Source organism: Sinocyclocheilus anshuiensis, unplaced genomic scaffold (assembly GCF_001515605.1).
Source record: "Sinocyclocheilus anshuiensis isolate Anshui unplaced genomic scaffold, SAMN03320099.WGS_v1.1 scaffold137, whole genome shotgun sequence".
Lineage (NCBI taxonomy): Eukaryota > Metazoa > Chordata > Actinopteri > Cypriniformes > Cyprinidae > Sinocyclocheilus > Sinocyclocheilus anshuiensis.
The window spans coordinates 119,431-145,905 of NW_015537932.1; the positions used below are offsets into that span (position 1 = coordinate 119,431).

Genomic DNA, 26,475 nt, shown 5'->3' on the forward strand with positions numbered 1-26,475 from the left:
ATGGTAGTATTTTTGAACTGCCTTTATCACTTTTGAGCATAGTTGTAATTTTAAAAAAATTGGAAAAATGTGCTTAATTGTTATGAAAATAATGTGTCAGAGAAAAGTGCAGGCTTAATTTTCTAGCAAAATATGATTTATAATTATATAGTAATATAATATAAATTATAATTATAACATCATTTATAGTATAATTATATAATATAATTTATATTTTGTAATCTTGAGGTGAAAACCTCGATATATTTTTGCAAGATTCACCCCTTAAGGTCAGTGGTTAATTGTCCTCGTTTTAGTTTCAATTATGACTGGCTTTCATACAAACACACAATCCTTCTTATCACACATACTATGCAAAGTCATATCAGATTTGAATTGAAATGATTAATTACATTTGTAAGTTCTCTTTGCCCTATAAATACATATTTCTCACTCACTGATTCAAATGAATGTGTTTTGCTCAAACGTTTATGCCATTAAGGAGGAAGAAAAAAGTTGTTAGTCATCAGTTCTCCCATTCTTTCAACCACACTCCTTGAAAAGACTCCACAGACAAACTAATAACCTAGTGACCGTTGTTCCAGCACATGCCATCATTATGGTGAGTCCTGCTCTTTGCTTTCAGCAGTGCTATTGGTGAAAGATTTTTGTGGCGTTCTGAATTAGAAGACTGACCTTCATATGCTCCTCAAATAAACACCAGAGATTATATTATCATTTATGCTTGTATAATAGGCATTTGACCACCTGGCCAGAGTTTGTGTTGTTTCTCACTCTGAAAGGCCAAAAACTTAGACTGTGGTTTTGAGCTGATGATAAACCTGACCCCAGATCAGGGTAGTGATGCTCGATAGTGAAACCCTGGTTACACCTCTTCCTTATTAAAGTAATGGAAACATGCATTTCCTCTGGGTGTATTTGTGATTCTCACTCGTTTCAGAGCCACTGTATTCTTGCACACATACTTATTCACTGGCTGGGTGAGTTCACTGAGCGATCGTGCTGATTTATTTAAAGGAGCGTCTTTTATTATGATTTTTCAGTTTGCTGTTGATGGTTTAGTTCTTGATTATACTTGTGTTAGTGCAGCATATTAGAGCAGATGCTATAATAGCAATAGTGATTTGATGCTTGTGGATTTTCTTATCAGGATTGATAATTATATGATGTGTTTGATAAGAATGCAATAATATTGATCATTTAGCTGCATTTTGAAGAAGCAGACAGCAGTATACAAATTCTCAGGGTTTTTCACGCTTGTGAATGTAAAGAGTGGCTTGTGTAAAGGCGGAACCCTAAAGGTGTGAACACACAGTTTAACAGTCTAAATTATTCAACATGTTTTTAGCAGTATAGCCTGCTTAAGAGGGGTTTGTATATTGCTGCATTAATTATAACATTAGTGATTATAGTTAATAAATATTTTTTATTATTTTTTATATTTTCTGAAGAAAATGTGAGTTGTATTGACTGTGCATGCAAGGATTTTTTTTTTACCTTTATTTATATAGTGCTTTTAACAATACAGATTGTGTCAAAGCAGTTTAACAGTATCAAAATAGGAAAATAGTGTGTCAGTGCAAAAGGACAGTAGTAAACACTCAATTTTCAGTTAAAGGCAGTTAATTGAATTCAGTGATATCATAAAAAAGCTATGACTTTTTTATGCAATTGAACTTGTATGGTGGGCAATAAAATGGAGCATAAAATCCCATAAACTTACAGTAAATGGGGGCCTATAGATACCTGATTCTGTTTCAAAACAATAATTGGTAACACTTTACAATTAGGTTCATTAGTTAACATTAGTTGACTACTTTAGTTAACACTTCAGCAATTTTGTGTTGCTAAAGTGTTCAGAGTGGCTTTTAGTGTTGTTGCCCTCTTAAAAACAAAAGTTCTTTATTGTCATCTTTGGTTGCATGAAGAACTTTTAACATCCATGGAACCTTCACGTTCCACAAAAGGTTCTTTATAGTGGAAAAAAGTTCTTTGGTTTTTTAAAATGTTTTTCACACTAAGAAATAATGGTTCTTTTAAGAACTGATCACCGAAAGTTTTTTGGGGGAATTACTCTCTGTAGTTTATGCAACTAGTCATGGTCTACTTACAACTGAGACTTTTTCTTATATTCTTTCTTGAAATTGCGAGTGCTTTATTACACTGTTTTGACTCCATATATATCACAATTGCAGCATTTTTTTGTATATTTTAAATTAATCGGTAACACTTTACAATTAGTTAATGTTAGTTAATGTATTTAACATGAACAATACATTTATTACAGTATTTATTAATCTTTGTTAATGTTAGTTAATGAAAATAGTCGTTCATAGTTTGTTAATTCACAGTGCGTTAACTAATGTTAACAAGCACAACTTTTGATTTTATAATGCATTAGTAAGTATTGGCATTACTAAGATTAATATATGCTGTAGAAGTATTGTTCATTCTTAGTTCATGTTAACTAAAGTAGTTAACTAATGAATCTAATTGTAAAGTGTTACCAATTATTGTTTTGAAACAGAATCAGGTATCTATAGGCCCCCATTTACTGTAAGTTTATGGGATTTTTTGCTCCATTTTATTGCCCACCATACAAGTTCAATTGCATAAAAAAGTCATAGCACACGTCTCCTCAACAAGCCACACAATTTGATGTGGCTTCATACAAACATGGGGTGAGTTACGAAGTTATGTCGTACTTGGTGCTAGAGGACTCATTTAAATGATTTTCAGAATCAGAATTAGCTTTATTCGCCAAGCGTGCGCAAACAAGGAATTTGTTGTGTTTTTTAGGAGCTCTGGGTACATACATACATACATATATGGCATAAGAACAGAAAGAACAATTAAATGAGACTAAAGAAAAAAAAAAATAATAATGTCAAATCTGGAACAGAAGATTTATGTACAGATGATGATTTTAAGTGTGTCCAAAAATATTTCAGTCTTTCAACTTTCATGTTCAATTTAATGTGTTACTTGCCATTTCTTTGTAATTATTTGTAAAATTGACTAGAATTACTGAGTTAAAACTTCTTTCAGTGTAATGCATATTTAAAATCACAATTATATCTGTTAACATTAGTTAATGCACTGTGAACTAACATGAACACCGAGCAATTGTATTTTTGTTAAATAACACCTATTATGCCCCTTTTTACAAGATGTAATATTGGTCTTGGGTACCCCCAGAATGTGTCTGTGAAGTTTCAGCTGAAAATACCCCACAGATAATTTATTATATCTGGAAAATGTCCTTTTTGGGGCGTGTCTAAACAAAAGAGCTGTTTTGGTGTGTATCACTTTAAATGCAAATGAGCTGCATATTCCCGCCCATCTCTGCGTCTTTGGTATACATCTCTGCTTTGCAAACCTACAGCAACAAACAGCCAGTAGACTGACAGGGTGCATTCACACTTGTAGTTAGGTTCTCTTGGTTCGTTTGGTCCGAACCAAAAAATAAAATGATACATTTGGTCCTGGTCCGCTGTGCGTTCACACTGGCATTTTTGACAGCGAACCTAAAGATACCGAACCTAAAGGCATAGTGATACGTTCACAACCCGATTGGTCAGGTTGAATGACGTATATTTCGCGACAGAACTCACCGAACACCCAAATCAAAAGGTGTGTTCGACTTAAAGCGGCGCTGCGCAGAGCGATTGAGTGTTTGACATCAAAGCACCCATTCACTGATCGGTCTGCTCAGTGCCGCTTTAAGTCGAACACACCTAATGCCGTCTGCTGGACTAAGCGCGCTCATTGCTGCGTGTACTTATGATTTTATTTTCACTACCTGCGAACTCACGAAGAGCTCATAAAAGGCACTTTACCTCCTCGTTGCTCCACGTTTGCCCTCTGCTCATTTTGTTTGGGATACACCGCTCGTTCTGCGTCGTCAAATCATGTCGCATTGCGTCACATCTTGTCATTACTTCCTGTTTTTGGTTTGTTTATAAGTATTTGGTCCGTGTTGCATTCATATTTCATTCGAACCGCACCAGAGTTCGTCTGGAAGCGGACCGAGACCCATCTTTTTAGCGGTCTCGGTCCGCTGGTGCGCACCAGGTTTCGGATGGCAGCGTTCACACTGTATTCACACCAGGAAAGTCCGCTAGTTCACTTGCTTTGGTCCAGACCAAATACAATGTTGATTTTTTTTTGGTTGGTGTGGTTCACTTTCACACTGGCCTTTTTACAAGTGAACCAGAAATTGTAAACAAAACCACACGTGTGCTAAGGTCATCCATTCATTGGACAGAAATTCTCAAGCATACCAGAGTTTGTTTGGAACCGGACCGAGACCACCTCTTCAGCTGGGTCTCAGTGTGGTTGTTTGGTCTGCACTCGAGTGCGATTGCTGTATTCACACCTGCCCAAAAGATCCGCACCAAGGGGAGAAACGAACTTGAGCTCGATTCAATCGAACCAAACAAGACAGGTGTGAATACACCCAATGAACTGCACTAACAGAGCAATCGCACCAGGGTTTGTTTTAATCGAACCAAACATGACAAGTGTGAACACACCCTGAGAGCGAGAGAACCAGTGTTCAGCCGTACATATGGGAAGCCAAACACACTGAAAGTGGGACAAAACAGCGCGATGTTAAAGAGCTCGCTGCCGTGCGACCGACTCGACAGCGCAGGGAGGACGTGTTTGCTAGTGCCACCGAACTAACAGCTCCGCGCTAACTAATCTTACCAGCATGACGCTGATCAATTCAAATACTTCAATAACATACACACACAAATATGGTTAAAATGTTAGCTAAGCACTATAACGACATTCACAGAGCAGTCTGGAGTGAAATGGTTTGTGCAGACATATAACGTTACGTATTTAGGTAGATTTTGTGGCGCATTACCTTCAAAAACAAAAGTAATCCACTGAGTCCTCAGTGGCTCAGATGTTGGGAGAAAATGAAGACTCTTTTGTTCAGTCTTGCAGCCAAACACAGAACACCGGAATTGCTTACTAGACGTTGACATTACAGCTTCTCGAGCGCGGAGAAAATGGAGGACAGCGTACAACTCACTGAGGGCGGAAACTATGGTAATGCAGGACTGTCAGTCAGCGGCTGTGGGCGGGGCCTAAACATTGTGACATCACCAAGCGGCAACCTTCCGGTCTCTCTAGTGAAACCAACACGGAAGTGAATAAAACTGCAATTCATCGACTGGCCGCTAGAGGCTGGCTCCAAAAGGGAGTCAGTCCCATAGACTCCCCATGTTAAAATGCCCAACTTTACAGCAGAAAAAAATATGCTTACAGCCTGGTCCAAAAAGTGGTTTTGGTCTATATAGCTAATTTTGCCCTTCATGACAACTGTGAGGGGGGTGAATTTTTTATAATTCATCCGTTTAAATGATATTAAGCCTTAAAGTTCTGCATAATTAAGAGCGTGGCCACTTGAGTGACACGTGGATTTCCGCTGCTGTCACCACCGTCAAGCTTGGTGGCCGTGGTTTCAGCAACCAGCTCCCGCCTCTTTGCCCATTTTCGATTATCCGGGAGTGACGCGCTGCCAAGATGGCGATGGCCAGCTCCACCTACTTTAGGCTTCAAAAACGCTCTTCGGAAACCTACGGGTGACGTCACGGACACTACGTCCATGTTTTTATACAGTCTATGGACGTCACAATGCTAAGAGAATCAAAACGGCATGCCTAATGAGACTGGTTTGGTTTAATAGGAATTAAAAAATAAGGAGTGGGTGGATTTTATCATTCTAGGTTGGTTGTGTTCACATACTGCCAACACACATTTATGTCCAAACACCATGTAAAAGTGGATTTTGCATAATATGTGCCCTTTAATAGATGCTGTCAAAATATATTGCTCAGTTAGTTCATGCATTAACTAATGTTAACAAATGAGACCTTATTGTAAAGTGTTGCCAATGTTTTTTTTATGTTGTACATTTTTAGGCCTCTAATGTACAATCCCTGATGTCTCACTTTAACTCACTGGCTGGCGAATGTTTGTTTTCCCAACCTGCTCAGAACAATCAATTCAGCAGCGCCGGGAATCATGACCAGAATCCAGTGTTGATCCCCAAGCTGGCGAAACTTAAACCTGTGGACATGAATAAAGGCGCAGGCTCCAGGCCACTCATGGTCAAACCCAACTTCATGGTTAACTCTATGGAGGCTAGATTCAATCCTCCAGTTTCTAACAACAAGACCAATGGTGACTCGAGAAGTGATGCTGTAGGAGTGAAGCTGCCCAATAGAGGAAAACAGGAGAACGCTTTTACACAAGCCCCCACTGGAGCCGGATTCCAGATTCCTGCCAAACTGCCTATTATGCAGAAACCTGTTCTCCATGAAAAGATCTCTGCAGCACCGGGAACCGCTACTGGTGATTTGTCAGTGCCAAAAAATAAGTCTCTTCCCAGTGTGTTTGCTTTAGGAAAATGTCCTGCCAAACCACAGAGACCTCCACATGTTAACCTCAGCAAGTTCAGAGGGAATGGTAAGATACGGACCTCAATGATGAAGCTCATTTAAGCTAAACTGATGTGTTTTTATTCAGAGAAAGATTCAGTTCATTCTTTTTAGATGTCTGAAATAATGTGAATTTACACCCACAATACCAGTAAGATTTTGGACACATTACTGTTCAAGAAATTGGGGTCAGAAAGATTTCTTTTTAGTGTTTTTGAAAGAAGTCTCTAATGCTCACCAGAGCTGCATTTATTTGGTCAAAAATACAGTAAAAACAGTAACATTGTGAAATATTATTACAATTTATAATAACGGTTTTCTATTTGAATTAATTTTAAAATGTAATTTATTTCTGTGATCAAAGCTGAATTTTCAGCATCATTACTCCAAGTCTTCAGTGTCACGTGATCCTTCAGAAATCAAATCATTCTAATATGCTGATTTGCTCTTCAAGAAACATTTCTTATTATTATCAATGTTGAAAACGTGTGCTGCTTAATATTTTTGTGGAAACTGTGATATGTTTTTTCAAAATTCTTTGATGAATAAAAAGTTCAACAGCACTTATTTGAAATATAAATCTTTTGTAAAAAATTATAAAATTATTTACTGAATTTTTTTTTATCAATTTAATGCAAATAAAAATATTAATTTGATAAAAAATTTAATCTTACTGGCCCTAAACTTTTAAAAATAATAATAATAAAAAATATAAGTAAAAAAAAAGCAAATGATATTTTGCATAATGAAAATGAATCCTATAGTAGAACCATTTTTGCATTATAACGTTATTTTCGCAGTAATTAAGCACATTTTCTCTGGTTCTGGTGGTTTGATGTGTTGTTACCTAATGGAATTCATAAAGTGTGTCCAAAAACTTTCTGGGCCAATTGTATTCTGGTCTAAACATCCAAAAGGTATTTCCCTGAATTGTGAACTATAACCTCTAGTAAATATATATGCACTTGTCGCTTCATGTTCTGTTTCTGTCTGCTGGTTCATCAGTATCCAACACCAGCAACCCTGAGGAAAATTTCTCCCTCCGACCCCCACCGCCTCCAGAACGCCTGTCAATCACATCTGTGACTCCACCCCCACCACCACCCTTCACATTTCCACCTGCTCCCCCTCCAGTGTGAGTGCTCACTTTGAGATACGTTTAAAAACAGCATCAGTAATCATTCTGGAGATTTACACGTCATTACAATACAATAGAAATATACAAATATGAAATACTTTCCAAAAAAGAAAATAATTGAAAATAATTATTTTAATACTTTTTATTTGATTCATTTATTTATTGTTTTAGGACAAGGTTCTGTAGTAATACAATGGGGGTTTACTAATGAAGTACCTTGGAGTGGCACATGAGTAAAAAATACACAAATGCTGTTACATGAATATGGTAATAGTTCAGTACAATGGTAAAATAACAATACATTAGTATTTGCATTACCACAATGCTTTTTGCAAAATTCACACATTAATTTTATAGTGTTACCACCCTGATATTGTATACTGTAGCACAGTTTCTTTTTCTGAGGGAATGCAGTAGTACACATTTTTTTTTCTTTTAAGACAAAGATGTGAAGTTGCAGTTTAAAAGTGTTTCTTCTGTTGTGAACAGGGATGAGGAGGGTTATTACGATGATACAGACGTCATGAGCCGGATGGAGACTTCACTAGGTGCCATTCACAGAGAAGTTATTTAATATTAATGTTTGATACATATAGTGACCCTAAGAAATATCTGGCTACTTAATGTCTGAATGCCATTGCCTTACAAAATATCTCACATGCTGTCACATTTAGACATTAGGTGTGACTTCCGATTTCCTCCATCATTAGTGCTGAGGTTTGTTTGTCTTTTTTTTTTATTTTTAATTCTGTATTACTGACGTCTCTTTCTGTTTTAGGTAAAAGCAGCAATGACCCTGAGGTAAAGATGAAATGTTCATTGTGTGTAATTATACTGTATAAACTGACATCTCTTTAGAGATGTTTTAAATTGCATAACATATGGCTGCTGAGACACTTCTGCAAATGAATCAGAATCTCAAAATGAAATGACAGCATTCACAACACGGTCATTATAATGGACTCTAGTGAGCAGAAGGTCACTAATTACAGTTCATTGGTTTTGATGTAGTAACTTTTACAAAGCCAGTGATGATTATGTTTGTTTCTTGTGTAGGAGTCAGACGAGGACATGTACGAGGATCTTGATCACAATTGGTGAGAGTGTTCATTTAATGTACGAGTATTAATTAATTTACTATTGCTCATAATATTTAATAATTGGAGCAAACCCCTGAACCAAAGTATTAATTTTCACTTGTCCTTCACTGTTACTTTAAGTAATTTTCAACAAACTTGTGAAGCAGTACCCTAGCATCATACTAGCACGTTTTGCACAGGCAAATGCTGCTCACGTTTTCTTCAGAAAATGTAATTGGTTAGTCTTTAGCAAAGGCTGCATATCAATTGGGCTCAAATTTTAATATGATTTATGAAGAAAAAGAAGGAAAACTCACTTAAAATTCTGCTAATGGAACACTCTCCTCTACACAGGCCAGAGGAAAACAAAGAACAGAAAGAAGAAAAGACGACAAAAGAATCAAAGGAACTCAAGAAAAAGCTGGAAAAAGAAGAGAAGAAACGCTTGGAGCAGGAGAAGAGAGAGAAGAAAGAGATAGAGAAAAGGGAGCAGGACGCCAGGAAAAAGTTTAAAGTGATTACAAACAGCTCAGTGCTGCTGGATTTATTTTCATTTTCATTATTTTATTTCATTATATTATTTATCTCACAAAACCTGTCAAGAACACATCTGGAGACACATTTCTCCTCAAAATTGATATTATATTTCACATAAATAGAAGATTTATTTTACGATTATTTATGACATTATTTTTTGACATTTGTTTTTATTTATTTGTATATCATTTTCCTCTATGATCATAGTGGTACTTGTTTTACTGGATTTTATTTATGATGATATAAATAAGTTTATGCTGATTTAAAAAAAAATTAATCATTATATGCAAGGTCGAGGTGAACATTTAATTCTGCAGTGATTTGGTGAGCTATGGTTTTATTTATTTATTTATTTTTTACCTAAACATCCCTTTCAGACAGCTTTCTCTGGCATCGACAGTTTCCCATTATGTTGTGTGGATTGCAGTGTTTTTTGTAGCTGTTATATACTATATAAATATATATATATATATATATACAGTATACAGTATATTATGGGTCAAAGACGAAAAAGGGTTTAAGCATAAAAACAATAAGTGTAATACTGCTTTAAATTGTTATTTTCCCCCCAAAAAAATTCTGTTTAATTTAATTGCAATTTTGTTTTTGTTTTTCTGAGCAAAAAATAAATATCTGTCAGGAAGAAATTTTTACTAATTTAAAACACAATAAAATTGAATATGCTCTCTTATTCTTTTATATATGTTAATATGTACACGTCAGAAGAAGCATGTTGTTTGAATTTTACATAAATATTGTGTTACACTGAATGACAATGTAACATTATTTCAACCAAATTTTGACATTTTATTCTCCAAAAACTTATTTGAAATCTTAAAAGTAGACACTTTACTTACATTTAATGTGCTTTCTATGGACATATAATCACTTTTGTACATTTCTTTTGATGCGGACATCTTAACGTCTTTGACCCATATATATATATATATATACTGTATACCACTGTGATCATGGAGGAAAATTATATATTTATATTTATACATATGTATATGAACTATATATTCTGTTTATGTGAAATATAATAGCAATTTTGATTTTGAGGTTAAATTTGCATCCACCACCCCCCCCTAAAAAATTTCATTCTATATATAAAAATGTATTTTTATGTTTATAAATGTATACATTTATTTATTTATTTTGGCGTGAAACGTGACCCAGACTCAGTTTTTATGAGTTTCTTTGCTCATAGACATTGAGTAACTGTAATTTTGTTTATAACAAATCAACAGTTACATAATTGTAAAAAAAAGAAAGAAAAAAAATATATGTATGAAAATATATATATGTATGTATATGTGTATTTTTTTCATTCATTATTATTATTATTATTTAATTTTTTCATTTTGTGACCCATACTCACTTTACACAAGTTTTTCCCATAGACATTATGTAACTGTAATTTTGTTGCAGTTTTGTAAACATGTTTATTTGTTTATTTTTTTAATGCTAACATTAATAAGTGACAATGACTGTAAGAAACTTACACCATCACTGCTGTTTGTGCTCGGATAGATCAAGGGTCCGATTGTGGTGGTTGAAACCGCGAAGGCCAGTGTGGATCACAAGGGTGGAAAGAACAAACTTCCACTGAAGCAGGGAGAGAGCATTGAAATTGTACGTAAAACAGAAAACCCAAAAGACTATTGGCTCGCCAGAAACACTGAAGGAGTGAAAAAAAAATATATGTATGAAAATATATATATGTATGTATATGTGTATTTTTTTCATTCATTATTATTATTATTATTTAATTTTTTCATTTTGTGACCCATACTCACTTTACACAAGTTTTTCCCATAGACATTATGTAACTGTAATTTTGTTGCAGTTTTGTAAACATGTTTATTTGTTTATTTTTTTAATGCTAACATTAATAAGTGACAATGACTGTAAGAAACTTACACCATCACTGCTGTTTGTGCTCGGATAGATCAAGGGTCCGATTGTGGTGGTTGAAACCGCGAAGGCCAGTGTGGATCACAAGGGTGGAAAGAACAAACTTCCACTGAAGCAGGGAGAGAGCATTGAAATTGTACGTAAAACAGAAAACCCAAAAGACTATTGGCTCGCCAGAAACACTGAAGGCCTCTGTGAGTTACTCTGCTGCACTGCACTGTATTTACTTTGTAAAGAATTCAGTCATGTTTATTTGCTAACAAGAGCTGCTAAACTGAACATGCTCAGTCTTTATTAGGCTGAAGCTTCCTGTTTGTCTCTAACCATTTTCAGCTGCTATTTTGACTTTGTGTTGGTGTGTTTTACGTGTAGATGGTTTTGTGAAGCCTGACACTCTAGATGTTGTGGGAAGCACACAGGAGGAACAGGAGGTGTATGATGATGTGTGCGCAGATGATGAAGTCAATAAGTAAGAGAGTAACTTGTACATTTGTTAAAGATTATTAACATATTCAGGTTAATTGTTACTTATATTTTTTACTAAAAAACATCTCTTTTTTTCAGTCTACCAGATGGTAAGACATTGCATTATACATTTAATAAATATAAATGAAATAACATTGCAATCACGTGCAAAAGAGTGCCAAGTAAAAAAAATTATTATTTTTTGTTTCCCCTTGTGCACGATTTTGTCACATGACTAGTGCCAGAAGTTGAATGTGATGATGATATTTATCATTGTCCAGATGATCCACAAGCTGATTTCAGGTGAATCATGTTCAAAAGCATTTAATACTTCACAAATACCAGTATATTCATCCAAAAAATTATGACAGCAAGTTTTAGTAATTAATTTTCATGCTCAGCACTTACTGTAAGGTGCAGCAAGACTTTTAATGTTTTTGAAAAAAGCCTGTTATGCTCACCAAGGCTGCGTTTATTTGATAGAAAATGCTGTATTTTTATTGTATTTTTGAGCAAATAAATGCAGCCTTTGTTAATTAATTCATTTATATTTTATATAATCATTGTGAAATTATATTACAATTTAAAATAGCAATTTTTCTTTAAATACATTTTAAAATATAATTTATTCCTGTGATGGCAAAGCTGAATAAAAAACATTAACTGAATCATGTAAATTAACCAAATCATCTCCATTTTTATATTAAAGCAATATTTATTATTAAATTTAGTGGTTTTGAGCTTATCATATATTTATTCAAATATTAATATTTTAAATTATATTATTTATAATTAATAATGTTTAAACATTTATATTAAACATACTTGTATATAAATACAGTACATGTGGATGTATTTTATACATTTTATATAATAGTATAGTCATTTATATTATATTTATATAAAAAAGAATATTGTGTCATATTAAAAAACCCTAATCTATACAAATTCCTCACTGATAGTTGAAGGTCTAAAGTAATTTCTAAGTAAATTTAAAGCACCTTTTAAACTGAAGCACATACAGTATATAGTGGATTTACTGCCATCTGTTGTAATTTTACTGCTATTTTGCAGCTTTCCCCCTCCACCCCCTCCAGACCCTCTTACATTTAATGGTGTGTGTGAGTAATACTGGATTTTCTCTGCACATTTAATATAATATATGAATTTAGTGTAAGCACAGCCATATGAATAATCTTAACAGCACTGGATTTAATTTAACATTCAGAAATGCATAAAATATACAGTCATTGGTTGCTCATATGTAATGGTTGAGTGTTTCTGTAGTTTGGCGCTGACAAAGCCAAGAACATTGAATTGATTCCCAGGAAATACATAATGAATTTACAAAAATGTTTACCTTGAATGCGGTGTTGTTGTTGCTTTGGATGTAGGCGTCTGCAATATGCATAAATGTAAATGTAAATGCTCCACTCAGAGCCTGCGGTTTTTGGTTTCTGTCCAACAGGTGCCATTGATGAGACATATGATGACATTTTTCCAGCAGACTTCCCTCCTCCTCCGTCTCCTAACAGGTTAGTTCATGCATGTTACAAAAAGAAGAACATTTTATGAAAATGTGTTCTTTTTTTTCATATTATTTTAGTAAGCAAATTTGTAGTAAGTGAGCTTTTCCATGAATGCTTAAGTCACTTTTAAATTTTGGCAAGTCATTATGTAACACAACTGTTCAAAAGGTTGAGTCGGTAAGATTTTTTAAAGGGTTAGTTCACCCAAAAATGAAAATTAGCCCACAAATTACTCCCCCTCAAGTCATCCTAGGTGTATATGACTTTCTTCTTTCAGAGGAATCCAGTCGGAGTTATATTAAAAATTGTCTTTGATCTTTCAAGCTGTTTTAATGGATGGGCGCTTTTTATTTAACTTGTTTTGGACTGAAGCACTGCAACACCCTCTGAGTGCCATGAAACAGCTTTAAAGATCAAAGACAATTTTTAATATAACTCCGACTGGATTCCTCTGAAAGAAGAAAGTCATATACACCTAGGATGACTTGAGGGTGAGTAATTTATGGGCTAATTTTCATTTTTGGGTGAACTAACCCTTTAATGTTTTTGAAAGAAGTCCTTTTGCTCACCAAGGCTGCATTTATTTGAAAAAATAGAGTCAAACAGTAATATTTAAAAATATGATTACAATTGTAAATAGCTGTTTGCTATTTAAATATACAATTCTATTTTAAAATGTAATTTATTTGTGTAAATTATTCTAATATGTGGATTTGAAAACAGTTGTGCTGCTCAATATTTTTGTGGAAACTGATATTTTTTCAGTATTTTATGATGAATAGAAAATTCAAAAGTACAGCATTTATTACAAATGTGGCAAAAAAACAATGCATTTTACTGCCCCCAAGCTTTTGAGTGGTTGCTTAAATCACTTAATGTCTTAAAGTCATTGCATTATATTACATAATATCAAAACAATTGTCATTTATTGCATACATTTAGTTATATAACAATACATTTTACAAAAAGAAGTTTAAAATTATCTTAAGATGATAAAACAATAATAAACACTCATGTTTGACATCAAAATAAGGACATCAAAAAATTTATATTTTCCATGAAAATGAATCCTATAGTAGGACGATTCAGGATTTTTTCACCATGATATTTTTTTCACAACAATTAAGGCACATTTACTGTGGCTCTGGTTATTTGATGTGTTGTTACTGTCACTTTTGATCAATTTAATGTGTCCTTGCTGAATAAAAGTATCCTTTTTTTTATTCTTACTGACCACAAACTTTTGAACGGTAGTGTATGTAGAAGTCCTAATCAGCCTTAGGATTTTCACCTGTCAAGCAATATAACTGGCTAAAATGCCCTAGCAACCGCTCTGAACACCTTTGCAACGTTATAGCAGTGAGTTTTGCACAGATAAGCATCTTTTGCATTTTCTTCAGAATATGTCAAAATCACTTTTGTATCTTTTTCCATCTCTCATTCACCGCAGCTTTCCAAAGTTCAGCTCAACAAGCAAGACAGACGAGATGGACCCGAAGAAAAAGAAAAAGTTTGAGAAGGAGGAGAAAGAGTTTAGGAAGAAGTTTAAAGTAAGATACGTTTGTTTGACGAATGGTGAATGAATAACTCTGTATACTAACCCTCATTGCTTCTTCTTGCAGTATAATGCGGAAATCAAAGTGCTGTATCAAGCTACTGTTCTCCAATCGCTGTCTATAAAGAAGTTTGGTAATAAAGACTTGCCAGTCAAACCCGGAGAAATCATTGATGTGATCGTTCATCCAGGAGATGACAAACTCATCGGCCGGAACAGCGAAGGAAAATGTGAGTTGGTTTAGGAAATACTACATGTGCTGCACATTACAGCAGAAGAGGAAACTAATTAGTCTCTGTCTGTTTCAGTTGGCTACGTGTCTACTGCTAATTTGGAGCAGTAAGTATAGTCTTGCTGTTCATTTCTATTTCTATTCTGGTGAGACGATCTTTTTGAGATCGTTTCTTTCGCCCCAGTCAGTAGCTACAGTTTTTGCTTTTCTAAGCACACTTGGCTAATTTGATATGCCTGAATAATAGTGAATATTAGTGAATTTTGAGTAAATGTTGTGTAAAATTCTGCAATGCCACATCGCCCATTTTGATTTCATTTTAATGCCCGATCGGTTGACCACAGCTTCTTATTTTTTGTCTCACTTCCTCTCCTCTCTAAGGGACGCCTCTGTTTATGATGATATTGGTGACGGTAAGGTTTAACGTGCACAGCTACAGTTGATGAAAGTATATTTAGTCATCATTTTGTACTGCAATGATTTTTTTCTACTTATTTGTTACAGAGTGCATCTACGACAATGACTAAGCATGGATAAACCCGTCTAGTGTGTTTTTATCATCTTTCAACATACTTATTTGTCATTAATTCTTTCACCAAAATAACTGTGCATTGTTTGAGAATGATATATAGTGAATATTATAAAATGTATATATAAAGTCACCTGAGTAGGAATAAAGTAATTTGTGATCCTGTCTTTTGTTTTTTTTCTTCTTTATATATATATATACATATACATATATATATACATACACACACACTGCCGTTAAAAAGTTTGGGATCAGTAGGATTTTTAATGTTTTTAAAGAAGTCTCTTCTGCTCATCAAGGCTGCATTTATTTGATCAGAAATACAGAAAACTAGTAATATTGTGAAATATTATTGCAATTGAAAATAATGGTTTTCTATTTTAATATACTTAAAATAAACAACTGTTTCCAACATTGATATTAAATCAGCATATTTGAATGATTTCTGGAGGATCATGTGACACTGAAAACTGGAGTAATGATGCTGAAAATTCAGCTTTGATCACAGAAATAAATTATATTTTAAAATATATTACAATAGAAAGCCATTATTTTAAATGGTAATAATATTTCACAATATTACTGTTTTTTTCTGTATTTTTGTCAAATAAATGCAGCCCTGGTGAACAGAAGAGGCTTCTTTAAAACACATAAAAAATCTTACTGATCCCAAACTTTTGAACACCAGTGTGTGTGTGTGTATATATATATGTATATATATATATATATATATATATTAAAATTTTTTCTTACCACATTACATATTTGTTTTGTCTTACACGGAGAAAAGCTTCAAATTTCCTTCAGCATCGCTTGACTTTTTTGACAAACACATGGTAAAAAATAACACTCTTTACATAACAGTAATTAAAATTAATTAATAATTAAATTAACAAGGATTTATTTTGCAAATTATATTCTATTATAGCTAAATGTTTTATTTCATTTTTATTTTACATCATCTTAAAAGCTTTGTATAGGAAAGAATCTCATTATGAAGTACATAAAAACTAGGTTTCACTTTCAAGTACTTCGATTTGTGTATATAAAATCGTCTGCTCTCAAGCATCGCGAGAGGTTACGAGAGTTCCGGTGTTGTGATGATGAACGTCCCTGCCAACATGGCGGTCAGCATCCGCGGCCGTCCGACCCGGAGTGTACGGATGAGAGGCAAGTTAACGGCACCCACACCCCGGTTATCGCGCGCAGCCGGCGCTGTTTATAGCCCTCTGCTTGTGTAGCATCCGTTAAATCTCGGATAAGGCCTCACAGTGTCTTTATTGTGTCGATTTTTGTGTGTTTGACAGGTCGGAATGACAGCGGGGAAGAGAATGTACCGCTGGATCTTACGCGGGGTGAGAGTCGCCATAATGCTTCCCTGTAATAATAACCAAGAAATGATCAGATTCCCCTTAAATCCAAGAAATTGTCATTAGTGATTTCCCATCTGTGCAGACAGAAGAATGAGGCTGAATGAGATGTTGACTGTCTCTAAACCTAATAGGTTGCCTACATAGACCGCGTTATTTACGCCTGTGATGCCTGAAAAATGCTGTCTAGCTAGGCAGCTCACTAGGATTTGGGGCCCAGGTGTTGTTTTGATCTGTAGTGCACACACAGCCCCATCAGTTTGTGTTGTCTAGTAAACATCTGCATGTCAGCAGAATAGCTGCAGTGCATTCAGCTCGGTTAGGCTGTATCAGTAAACAGTTGATGCCCTCACATCTTTGCATGCTGCCTATCAAGTCTGTGTTTTAAGACTTCAGACTTTGATTCATCTAAGCTGGTGCAAAAAGTCTTTGATGAGCCTGATCTTGATGAATCTTGCCGTGCCAGTGGGTTTGACGTCTCTCTTGAGAAATGTACTAAATAAAGACTAGAGCAGGGAAAAGTTTGCTGAATTTAGATCATAATATCACGTATGTGCAAATATCACTCGCACGCAAGAGGTTTTTTGAGTTCTGCACAGGGAAAGTGATGCTTCCTAGTGGATATGGAGACACATTATGTGATATATTTATGTTGTTAGATAAGAGAGATTTTAAAGAATAATAACACATTTAATAAACTATTATATGCATATTTCCTGTCCTGGATGCTGAATACCTAATATATGTTAGCAGTAACTGACTATTAACCTTATGTTTTTTGAGGATTTTAATTTATGGTTTTTGCTTTCTACAGAACCCTCAGATAACATGCGTGAGATCCTTCAGAACATTGCCAAATCTCACGGGGTTTCCAACATGAGGAAGCTTGGCCACCTGAACAACTTTGTTAAGGTAGTGCAACTTTCATTTATGCTGGTTGTTCATTCTTGCGTATGATTTTAATGATGAGAGAAGATCATGACCAGGTCTGCATGGAATCTGAAGACTTTCTTCACAGTTTTTGCACTGATTTTGGGGCAAAATATGCTAAATGTAAACATGGTTAAATTAAGTTTAAATTAAGAACACTTCATTCTTATTGATCGCTGAAAGCATTGTTAAATTAGCCAAAAAATGCTTTGCGAATTCTGCAGCCAAATATTCTGAGTGGCCCTGAACTTGATCTGCATTGCATGAACTCATTTTTGTATTTAAGCCTTAAGCTTTTAAGGCAAGACCCAGGGTAAAACTGTAACTAATAGATATCACCATACTTCTCCAGTTGATTAATCAGAGGACATTAAGACAATTCTTTTATAATGCAGGTTTTCTGCAATGTGTTGTTTCAAATATGAAAATTAGGAGTTGTTATATTAAATATGCACTAATTTTCATACATTTCCAGAACTGAACATTGAAATAGTAATTGAAATCTACAGGTAAAGTATAATAAAATAGACACTTAAATGTGTGTTTTGGATGTTTTCTTACCACTAGTCTGAAAGAAGACATGTTATGGAGGAAAAAATAGCCCAAAATTAATCAGTGGATAAAAAAAAAAAAAAGTTTTGTATATAGTACCTCGCTTTAAATGAAAAATATTACATTATGGCTTATAACTTGTATCTAGAAACTAGAATAGCATTGAGACTTGGCGGTTGGATATATAGCTAATACATCCACATTTACCCGCATACATAAAATATATGTACGTAAAGCGTTATATACTATATAGCAAATCTCAAATGCATGATTGCTCCTATCATTGCAAAATGTAACTATATTATCGCACAATTCTAATCTGCTAAATGTGACTATAAGGCACTGTTTTTAAGGCTTGGTCCTGTGAGCAGATCTGTAACACAGTAAACAACAGCAGGCTGTGTGTGTGTGTGTGTGTGTGTGTGTGTGTGTGTGTGTGTGTGTGTGTTGTCGGGTTGTTTGTCTTAGTGGGCGCCTCCTCTCACTTTCTTTCTGAGCGAGTTTGTTTTGTGTGTGAGAGTTTCATCTCAGTGGGACTGAGGTTAAATGTAAGACTGTTAGTGCAGAAGTATGTGTGCAGGTTTTGTTTGTGTGTGTGTGTGTTTAAGTGGGATTTTCTCAGCTTTGGTGAATAATAACTCAATTGGTGTGTGTGTGCATGAGTGCTGTGTGTGGCCTGTTAAGGATGCTGAGATAGAGGAGATTTAATCCTCACTGAGAGTCACATGACCCCTTCTGACTGCCTGAGCTCTGACATCATCATAAACGCATACATATGCATGCTTAACCTGCCAAGGTCGTTACGCTCCTCAGTAACACACACACACAAACATGTTTAGGAGACTAATTTTACACTGTGAGGTCCGCTTAGTGCAATTATTGATGTGTCTGTCTCACTTTTTATTTCTCGGTTCAGTTTATGCATCTCATCAGGTTTTGCAACTTTGTTCACTTTCGAAACAGCTTTTAAAGAATTTAAAGAATGAATTCTTTAAGTTTTAAAGAGTATATAGTTATAAATGCATATTTTCTGTCCTGGATCCTGATTGGTTGATACAACATTCCAGTTGCGCTAAAATACCCAGTATATTAGCACAGCCACCAATCAACCTTTGTTTATATGTCAGAAACTAGATGTTCTAGTGGGATGATGACACTTAATGAATTAATGAAAATAGTGTTGTAAGAAAATTCCTTATTTCTATTTTAATTCTTTTATAAAACGTAAAAGTTTGGGTCGGTAAGATTTTTTTTTAATGTTTCTGAAAGAAGTCTCTTTACTCACCAAGGCTGTATTTATTTAAGTACAAACAGTAATATTGTGAAATACTATTTTTGAATATATTGTAAAATGTAATTTATTCCTGTGATGTAATCAATAATCATTACTCCAGTCTTCAGTGTCACATGATCCTTCAGAAATCATTCTAATATGCTGATTTGCTGCTCAAGAAACATTTCTTATTATTATCGATCTTGAAAACGGTTGCACTGCTTAATATTTTTGTGGAAACTGTGATATATTTTTTCAGTATTCTTTGATGAATAGAAAGTTCAGAATAACAGCATTAACATAACACAAATATATTACTGTCATTTTTTGATCTGTTGAATTCATCCTTGCTGAATAGAAGTATTCATTTCTTAAAAAAAAATCTTTCTGGCCCTAAACTTTTAAACAGTAGTGTACACTGTGAGCATGATTTTATATGAATGCATTAACCATTAACAGTCTAATAAACTCTCTGACTTAGCGCAAGAATATTTGTGATGAGCATCTCTCTCTTTCTCTCTCAGCTCCTGAACAGTGTAAGTCACTGTGAAGAGAAATTAGGATTTACATATGAGGAAATCATCATTTGGTAAGTAGAACTATATCTTACTGCGTTCCAAAACCTAGTGAGCTCATTGCTGACTACATACTGTAGACAGCTGCCTTCTGAGATTACATCCCAAACATCATGGAATCTCACAGATGACTGATTTGTAGTGCTCTTCTTGTGTTTTTCATTCTCTCTTTATTGTTTTAGTCTGCGTGTAGCGTTGTTGAATGAGGTGAAGGAGGTTCGGGCTGCAGGTTTGAGAGCACTAAGGTATCTGATCCATGATAGTAGTGTCCTCCAGAAATTTCTTCAGCTGCAGGTGGATTACCTGGTCTCCAGGTGAGTTCACACACCTGTTTTGTGTCTTCAGCAGTGTTGGGGTAATATATTACAAGTAACGCGAGTTACGTAATCAGATTACTTTTTTCAAGTAACTAGTAAAGTAATGCATTACTTTTTAATTTACAAGAGAATATCTGAGTTACTAAGTAACGCAAGTTACTTTTTTTCTTCCAATTTATTGATTGACAGCTCTCTTGTCCCCATGTTGAGAGAAATCAGAAGTTGTTACTGTAGTTCTAAAATAAATATGAAATGCATGAATTCATCTCACTCACAAAAAAAAACAACACAGATTCAGTATTCCTCAAAATTAATAAAAATAATGCAACTCAGAATATGACGCAAACCTGCAATAATTAAATGTTAAACAACACAAATATCCTTTATGTATTTAATCCCATTCTATTAAGCAATGCCTTTGCTTCTGACCTTCGATGATCCAGTTCAACCATACTAAAGCTAAAATTACTCTAGACAAACATTCGTGTGTCTTTTTTTATTGCTGAAGTGTGTTGAAATGTCTTCTTCTGCATTCTACTGTATGGACGTAAATTGACTTTCCCTTCAGCCTGAGGCTTATTCATTTCACTTTTGGTGTGAAAAGGCTTTTATATTTGCCAAAAATAGAACTTTTTTATTTTAAAAACAAACAAGCAAGCCCTGTCCAGATTTAAAAAGTAAAGCAAACATAACGTAACGCATTACTTTCCATAAAAAGTAACTAAGTAACGTAATTAGTTACTTTTGTATGGAGTAACGCAAAATTGTAATGCATTACTTTTAAAAGTAACTTTCCCCAACACTGGTCCTCAGTGTTTTACAATTTCATTAGGTTTAAAAGTAATAATATTGATTTGACCACAATGATTGATACAATCAGATGAAAGCAAAACTTGAGCCAAATTGAGCTGAATGAAGCCAAATATTGCCAAATTTAATTCGTTTTATAATTGACAACTTTTGCAACATCAACAGTGTTATTGAACTGAATTGAATCAACACTGAAATGACTTGAGCCGAGTAATGTTACTACTGTCTTCAGCAGAGCTGCTTTTAAATGAACTTGTTTCACTGCACTGGATAATGACACTATTGTCTTTTTTAGAGTTGCTTTACAGCAGAATTGGAATTAGTGTCATATTTGATGAAGTTTCCATCATCCTGTTTTTATACGTATTTTGAAGTATCACATCAGAAACGAGTGAAGGAAATGCCAAATTTTGGGGAAAAAAATCCTTAATTTCCTGTAAAGCTGCTTTGCAACGAATTGTATCGTGAAAAGCGCTATACAAATAAACTTGAATTTAATTTAATTTAATTAATTCACAAAAAAGTTTTTACGCCCGCTTGAGGTGGTTTTTGACTTAAAAATATAGTGTCAATGAAATCTATGATGAAAAATGTTCGTCAATGAAGTTTTTCCCCCAGACAAAAACGAGACGATGACGAGGCGATGATAAGGTCATTAAACGATAACTGAGACTAAATGAACATGCAGTATCATTGACAAAAAAGACGAGACTAAAATGTAGTTAAAAGAACAACTTTACCAAAACCTTTTTATTTTTGTTGAAAAAAGTGGAGCCAAAACATTTCAGACTGCTCTACAAGACTCTATTATGCGAGCGTTCATGTTTGCTGTTGCCAGATATCAAGAGCTCAAACCCCCCAAATCAGAGCTTTTCTATTAAACGGATACGTACTCTGCCCAGCTTTTTGCTTTATGCAATCTAAAAAGTCATGTGACTTTGCGCGATGGGACAGCATAACCTGACTAACCAGCGGACCGATCTCATTGCACAGCATCTGAAATGTTGTTATGGTAATTCTGAAATGCCTGAGCAAAGTCTGTCATCAAAGTATTTCTGTATAATTGCCTCCCAGAACTGTCTTACATGACTGCGTTCCCAAACAGCAAGCATCCAGCTCTGAAAGCAACGACCGCATTTATTGTGTTTCGTCTGATCGCTCTGAGGCACAAGTTATTTATTATATGTGAGAATTATTATATTCAGTGGCTTCTCCTGCTTTTCTTAGTGATATTTAGTGCCAATTTATGAGGAAGATATGTTTTTGTACTCTTTGACTCATGGATGGAAACTGTGCTTTATTCGTAAATGTTTTATGCAATATTCCAAGTTAAATTCACAGCTTTGGATGGAAACATAGCTATTGATTCTGTTATTTTCCTGTTTATTACTATAAAGCTGCTTTGAAACAACCTGCACTGTTATAGAGCTCTATAGAAATAAAAGTGGCTTTCCTTTACAAAACAAATTGATAATGTAGATGCACTACTGTCTTTTGTCATATTTCATCTGAGATTTATGAAATAATTTGCTTGCCTTCAGTGTAAAATTAAAATGTGAACATATTTGGTGGGTGAACTTGACCTTCAGCCTCAGTGTCCTGGTCAGAAAGCCTCAGATGAGATGTTTGAATGTCTCTCATGTGTTGATCTGTGTTCAGGTGTATTGACATTCAGCAAAGTAATGAGGTGGAGAGAACTCAAGCCCTCAGACTGGTCAGAAAGGTACGATCTCTAACCTCTTGCTCGTTGTTTAGCACTCTTGCAATCAGTATAAGCTGTGTATGGTTTTTGTGTTGGGTGAATTTCATCTCAATCTGTTATTTTCCTCGTTCAGATGATAACAGTGAACGCACAGCTCTTTCCCAGCTCTTTGACAAACTCTTTGATCGCGGTGGGGAACGATGGGCTGCAGGAGAGAGATCGCATGGTTCGAGCCTGCATCGCCATCATTTGTGAACTTGGTGAGTTAGAAGTGTCACGTTTGTTAAGACAAGCATCACTATTATTATTATTATTATTGCTCACACTTGAGGTTAGTTTTAAACTTTAGCATGTATCACACCTCAGATCAATGCTGCTCATTTAGGAGAGTGAATGAACAGTTGAAAAAGATTTTATGGATTACAGTTCTATTATAGATTGATATAAGGGTGATGCATATTCTAGGCAATGCGTTTAGAATTTTAGAACATTTTAGAATTCTTATGAAATATTAATTTGAAAGATTTGAAAAGTTTTATTTTCAAAGTTTTTTTTAATGTAATAAAAGAAACGTTTTTTCTTTTAAACTACTTTGATCTTTCCCATTTTAGACTGACTAAATAAATATCCTATTTGGGGGGTTTGTGTTTTATGATTTAGTACAAATTAATGTTTGTACTGTATGATTTTATGGATCTTGTGAGATTTGAAATATTAATTTGAAAGATTTGAAAAGTTTTATTTTCAACGTTTTTTTAATGTAATATAAGAAACGTTTTTTCTTTTAAACTACTTTGATCTTTCCCATTTTAGACTGACTAAATAAATATCCTATTTGGGGGGTTTGTGTTTTATGATTTAGTACAAATTAATGTTTGTACTGTATGATTTTATGGATCTTGTGAGATTTTAATGTATGAAAAATATCTGGTTTAATTGTTTTTTCCTTAATAATAATAATCCATGTAAAGCAAATACATTGTTATATGATTATTATTGTTATGAGGAGCTTTGAAAAGTACATTTTACTATACAACAGTAATATATTTCTGCCATAATTTCTTTAAGTTAAACTAAATCTGTATTTTAGCAGTTTGTAGTGAAGACCTTTTTTTGGTACAAATGATCTCTTATCAAATTGATGAAGTTTATGTGGACAGACATTCACACAAAGAACATGCAAACTTTTCGGCGACATGTATCTGAGCGTCTAGATGTGGGCTAAATATTGGAAATTATTTGAAAGTTCATTATCAATATTGTAGATTTATTTTGTCAGTAAATGCCAGTATTGATTTATCGCCCAGTCTTATATTATTTTACACTATATAGGAATTTGTCGTATGCATGTATATTGTTTATATACATTTGTTTGATATGATTGTATTCTCTCGTCATCCAGCACTGAAGAACCCAGAGATTGTGGCCCAGCGGGGGGGTTTGAACACCATCCTAAAGAACGTCATCGACTGCCAGCTGAGCCGCATCAACGAGGCCCTGATCACCACCATACTGCACCTGCTCAATCACCCGCACACACGCCAGTACATGCGCGCCGATGTTGAACTGGAGGTATGTGTACATGCAGCGGCACTGTGCAGTCCACATGTTCGTTGGGGCGCAGGTTTAATCTGGCTTGCATCATTCCCCGTTGATTTTTCCTCTTCTCTGTTCCCCATATAAACTCGTTAAGGATCTAAGTCACTGGTCTCAAACTCAATTCCTAGAGGGCCACAGCTCTGCACAGTTTAGCTCCAACCCTAATCAAACACACCTGATCCAGCTAATCAAGGTCTTCAGGATCACTAGAAACTTCTAAGCAGGTGTGATTTGGAGCTGGTTGGAGCTAAACTCTGCAGAGCTGTGGCCCTCCAGGAATTGAGTTTGAGACCACTGATCTAAGTGAAAAAAAAAAATAAAATATCAAAGTTGTCTTGTTTTTTTTTTCTTTCCAGCAAATTCTCGCACCTTACACAGACTTTCACTACAGACATAACCCTGACACAGCAGAGGCACAAATCAAGTGAGTTGTGTGTTTATATTTTGATTATGTATCTGTATCTTAACAAATATGTAAAATATAATTAAAGATGTTACATTAAAAATAATTAATTATTATATTTTAATTTGATTACATTTTAAATGATTGATTGATTAAATTGATAGTTTTATTTATTAATTCATTAGACAACATTTTTGATAAGTTTGCATTTTTCAAAGTATTTTTACTTTTATTCCATTTATTTGTTGGTGTTTATTTATTTATATCAAAATTATATTTAAGTCAAAATATTTATTTCAAGTAATATTGAAAAACTTTTTTTTTTGTATTTTGACTTTTTAAAGACAAAATTGTTAAATTATTGTAAATATTATATTGAAAGGATATTGATTGAATTGATTGAGTGATGTAATTAATTGTTTTTGCCATGAATATAGCCATTGCTGCTGACATGGCGATACATGATAAATAAAATAAATAACTCAAAACATTATTTTATATAAATAATTATTATATTTTAGTTTACATTTCAAAAATGTTTTAAATTTTATTCTCTTTATATATATATATATATATATATATATATATATATGTGTGTGTGTACGGACAGAGTTTTTGTTTTATCCAGCTGTATTTATTCATGAAACCATCCAAGTGAAAGATATAACACCAACATGTCAGAAAAAAACCAGAATCAAATCAGTTGGAAAAAGGATCACCCCCTCCTAAAAATGACTTGTAAACTCAATCAGGTGTAGCTGATCATCTTCTCAATGGCACACAAAGCGTGTGTGTTTCTGACTGTTTTATGAATCATTGTGTCCCATAGGGAAGACAGAGAAGCTCGTTTTTTATCCAGTAAAATGGCTATTGTTGCAGCCTTCCGCTCATGGTCAGGTATGAAATCTACTGCATCTTCATCTAAAGAGTAGAAAAGGGAAACGTTCTTCACTTCTGCTCTTCATCCCTCTCCTCTGCTGTTCTCCTGCAGGTATTATAAACCTGTGTAAATCAGGAAACTCAGGGGTCCAGTCTTTGATAGGCCTGCTCTGTATACCAAACATGGAAGTCAGGGTGAGTTTTAAATGCTTTTATTTATTTAGACTAACATGTGACATGTTTAAATGTTTCTTAAGCAGCATATTAGAATGATTTCTGAAGGATCATGTGATACTGACGACTCGAGTAATGATGCTGAAAATTCAGCTTTGATCGCTGGAATAAATTAAATTTTAAATATATTCAAATAGAAAACAGTTATTTTAAATGGTAATATTTCACAATATTCTGTTTTTACTGTTTTTTTTGATAAAATACAATATTTACCTACATATATTTTAACTAAAACATTATAGTGCATTAAATTAAACATAAAACATTAAGTGCATTAAATGCCATTTCAGTGATGATTTGGAGTGTTTAAACATAGTTTTTGACCGATTTACTGAAATGGACCGTTCTAAAGAGATGATTCACTGTCAATCTGTCGAATCTGTCAATGTATTTTT

General features: G+C 34.3%; 2 protein-coding genes across 3 annotated transcripts in view; both read left to right on the forward strand.

The window, feature by feature from the left end:
• Positions 1-966: 966 nt before the first annotated feature.
• LOC107658239 (FYN-binding protein-like) lies at positions 967-15,589 on the forward strand. Its single transcript, XM_016446711.1, has 18 exons — positions 967-980; positions 5,937-6,483; positions 7,461-7,590; positions 8,083-8,141; positions 8,372-8,394; positions 8,650-8,690; positions 9,027-9,186; positions 11,161-11,320; positions 11,499-11,595; positions 11,691-11,701; positions 11,831-11,894; positions 12,666-12,706; positions 13,060-13,126; positions 14,571-14,670; positions 14,743-14,905; positions 14,984-15,014; positions 15,289-15,320; positions 15,412-15,589. The coding sequence occupies exons 2-18, from the start codon at positions 5,958-5,960 to the stop codon at positions 15,432-15,434; spliced, it is 1,728 nt and encodes a 575-aa protein (XP_016302197.1). The 5' UTR covers positions 967-980; positions 5,937-5,957; the 3' UTR covers positions 15,435-15,589.
• A 935-nt stretch (positions 15,590-16,524) lies between these two features.
• Positions 16,525-26,475, forward strand: part of LOC107658248 (rapamycin-insensitive companion of mTOR-like) — a 35,615-nt gene continuing 25,664 nt past the window's right edge. For both annotated transcript variants that reach the window (XM_016446721.1, XM_016446731.1), the window contains exons 1-11: positions 16,525-16,606; positions 16,744-16,791; positions 17,621-17,718; positions 20,086-20,150; positions 20,319-20,450; positions 22,923-22,986; positions 23,099-23,225; positions 24,368-24,537; positions 24,921-24,988; positions 25,797-25,864; positions 25,959-26,041. In XM_016446721.1, coding sequence (XP_016302207.1) covers positions 16,537-16,606; positions 16,744-16,791; positions 17,621-17,718; positions 20,086-20,150; positions 20,319-20,450; positions 22,923-22,986; positions 23,099-23,225; positions 24,368-24,537; positions 24,921-24,988; positions 25,797-25,864; positions 25,959-26,041 — 993 coding nt within the window. In that variant the 5' untranslated portion in view covers positions 16,525-16,536. The remainder of the gene's footprint in view (positions 16,607-16,743; positions 16,792-17,620; positions 17,719-20,085; positions 20,151-20,318; positions 20,451-22,922; positions 22,987-23,098; positions 23,226-24,367; positions 24,538-24,920; positions 24,989-25,796; positions 25,865-25,958; positions 26,042-26,475) is intronic.

Coding starts and splice junctions, on each gene's coding strand:
- LOC107658239 (XM_016446711.1), top strand. CDS start 5,958: ATGTCTCACTTTAACTCACTGGCTGGCGAATGTTTGTTTTCCCAACCT. Junction 11,895..12,665: donor GATCCACAAGCTGATTTCAG/GTGAATCATGTT, acceptor GCTATTTTGCAG/CTTTCCCCCTCCACCCCCTC. Junction 15,321..15,411: donor TTATGATGATATTGGTGACG/GTAAGGTTTAAC, acceptor TATTTGTTACAG/AGTGCATCTACGACAATGAC.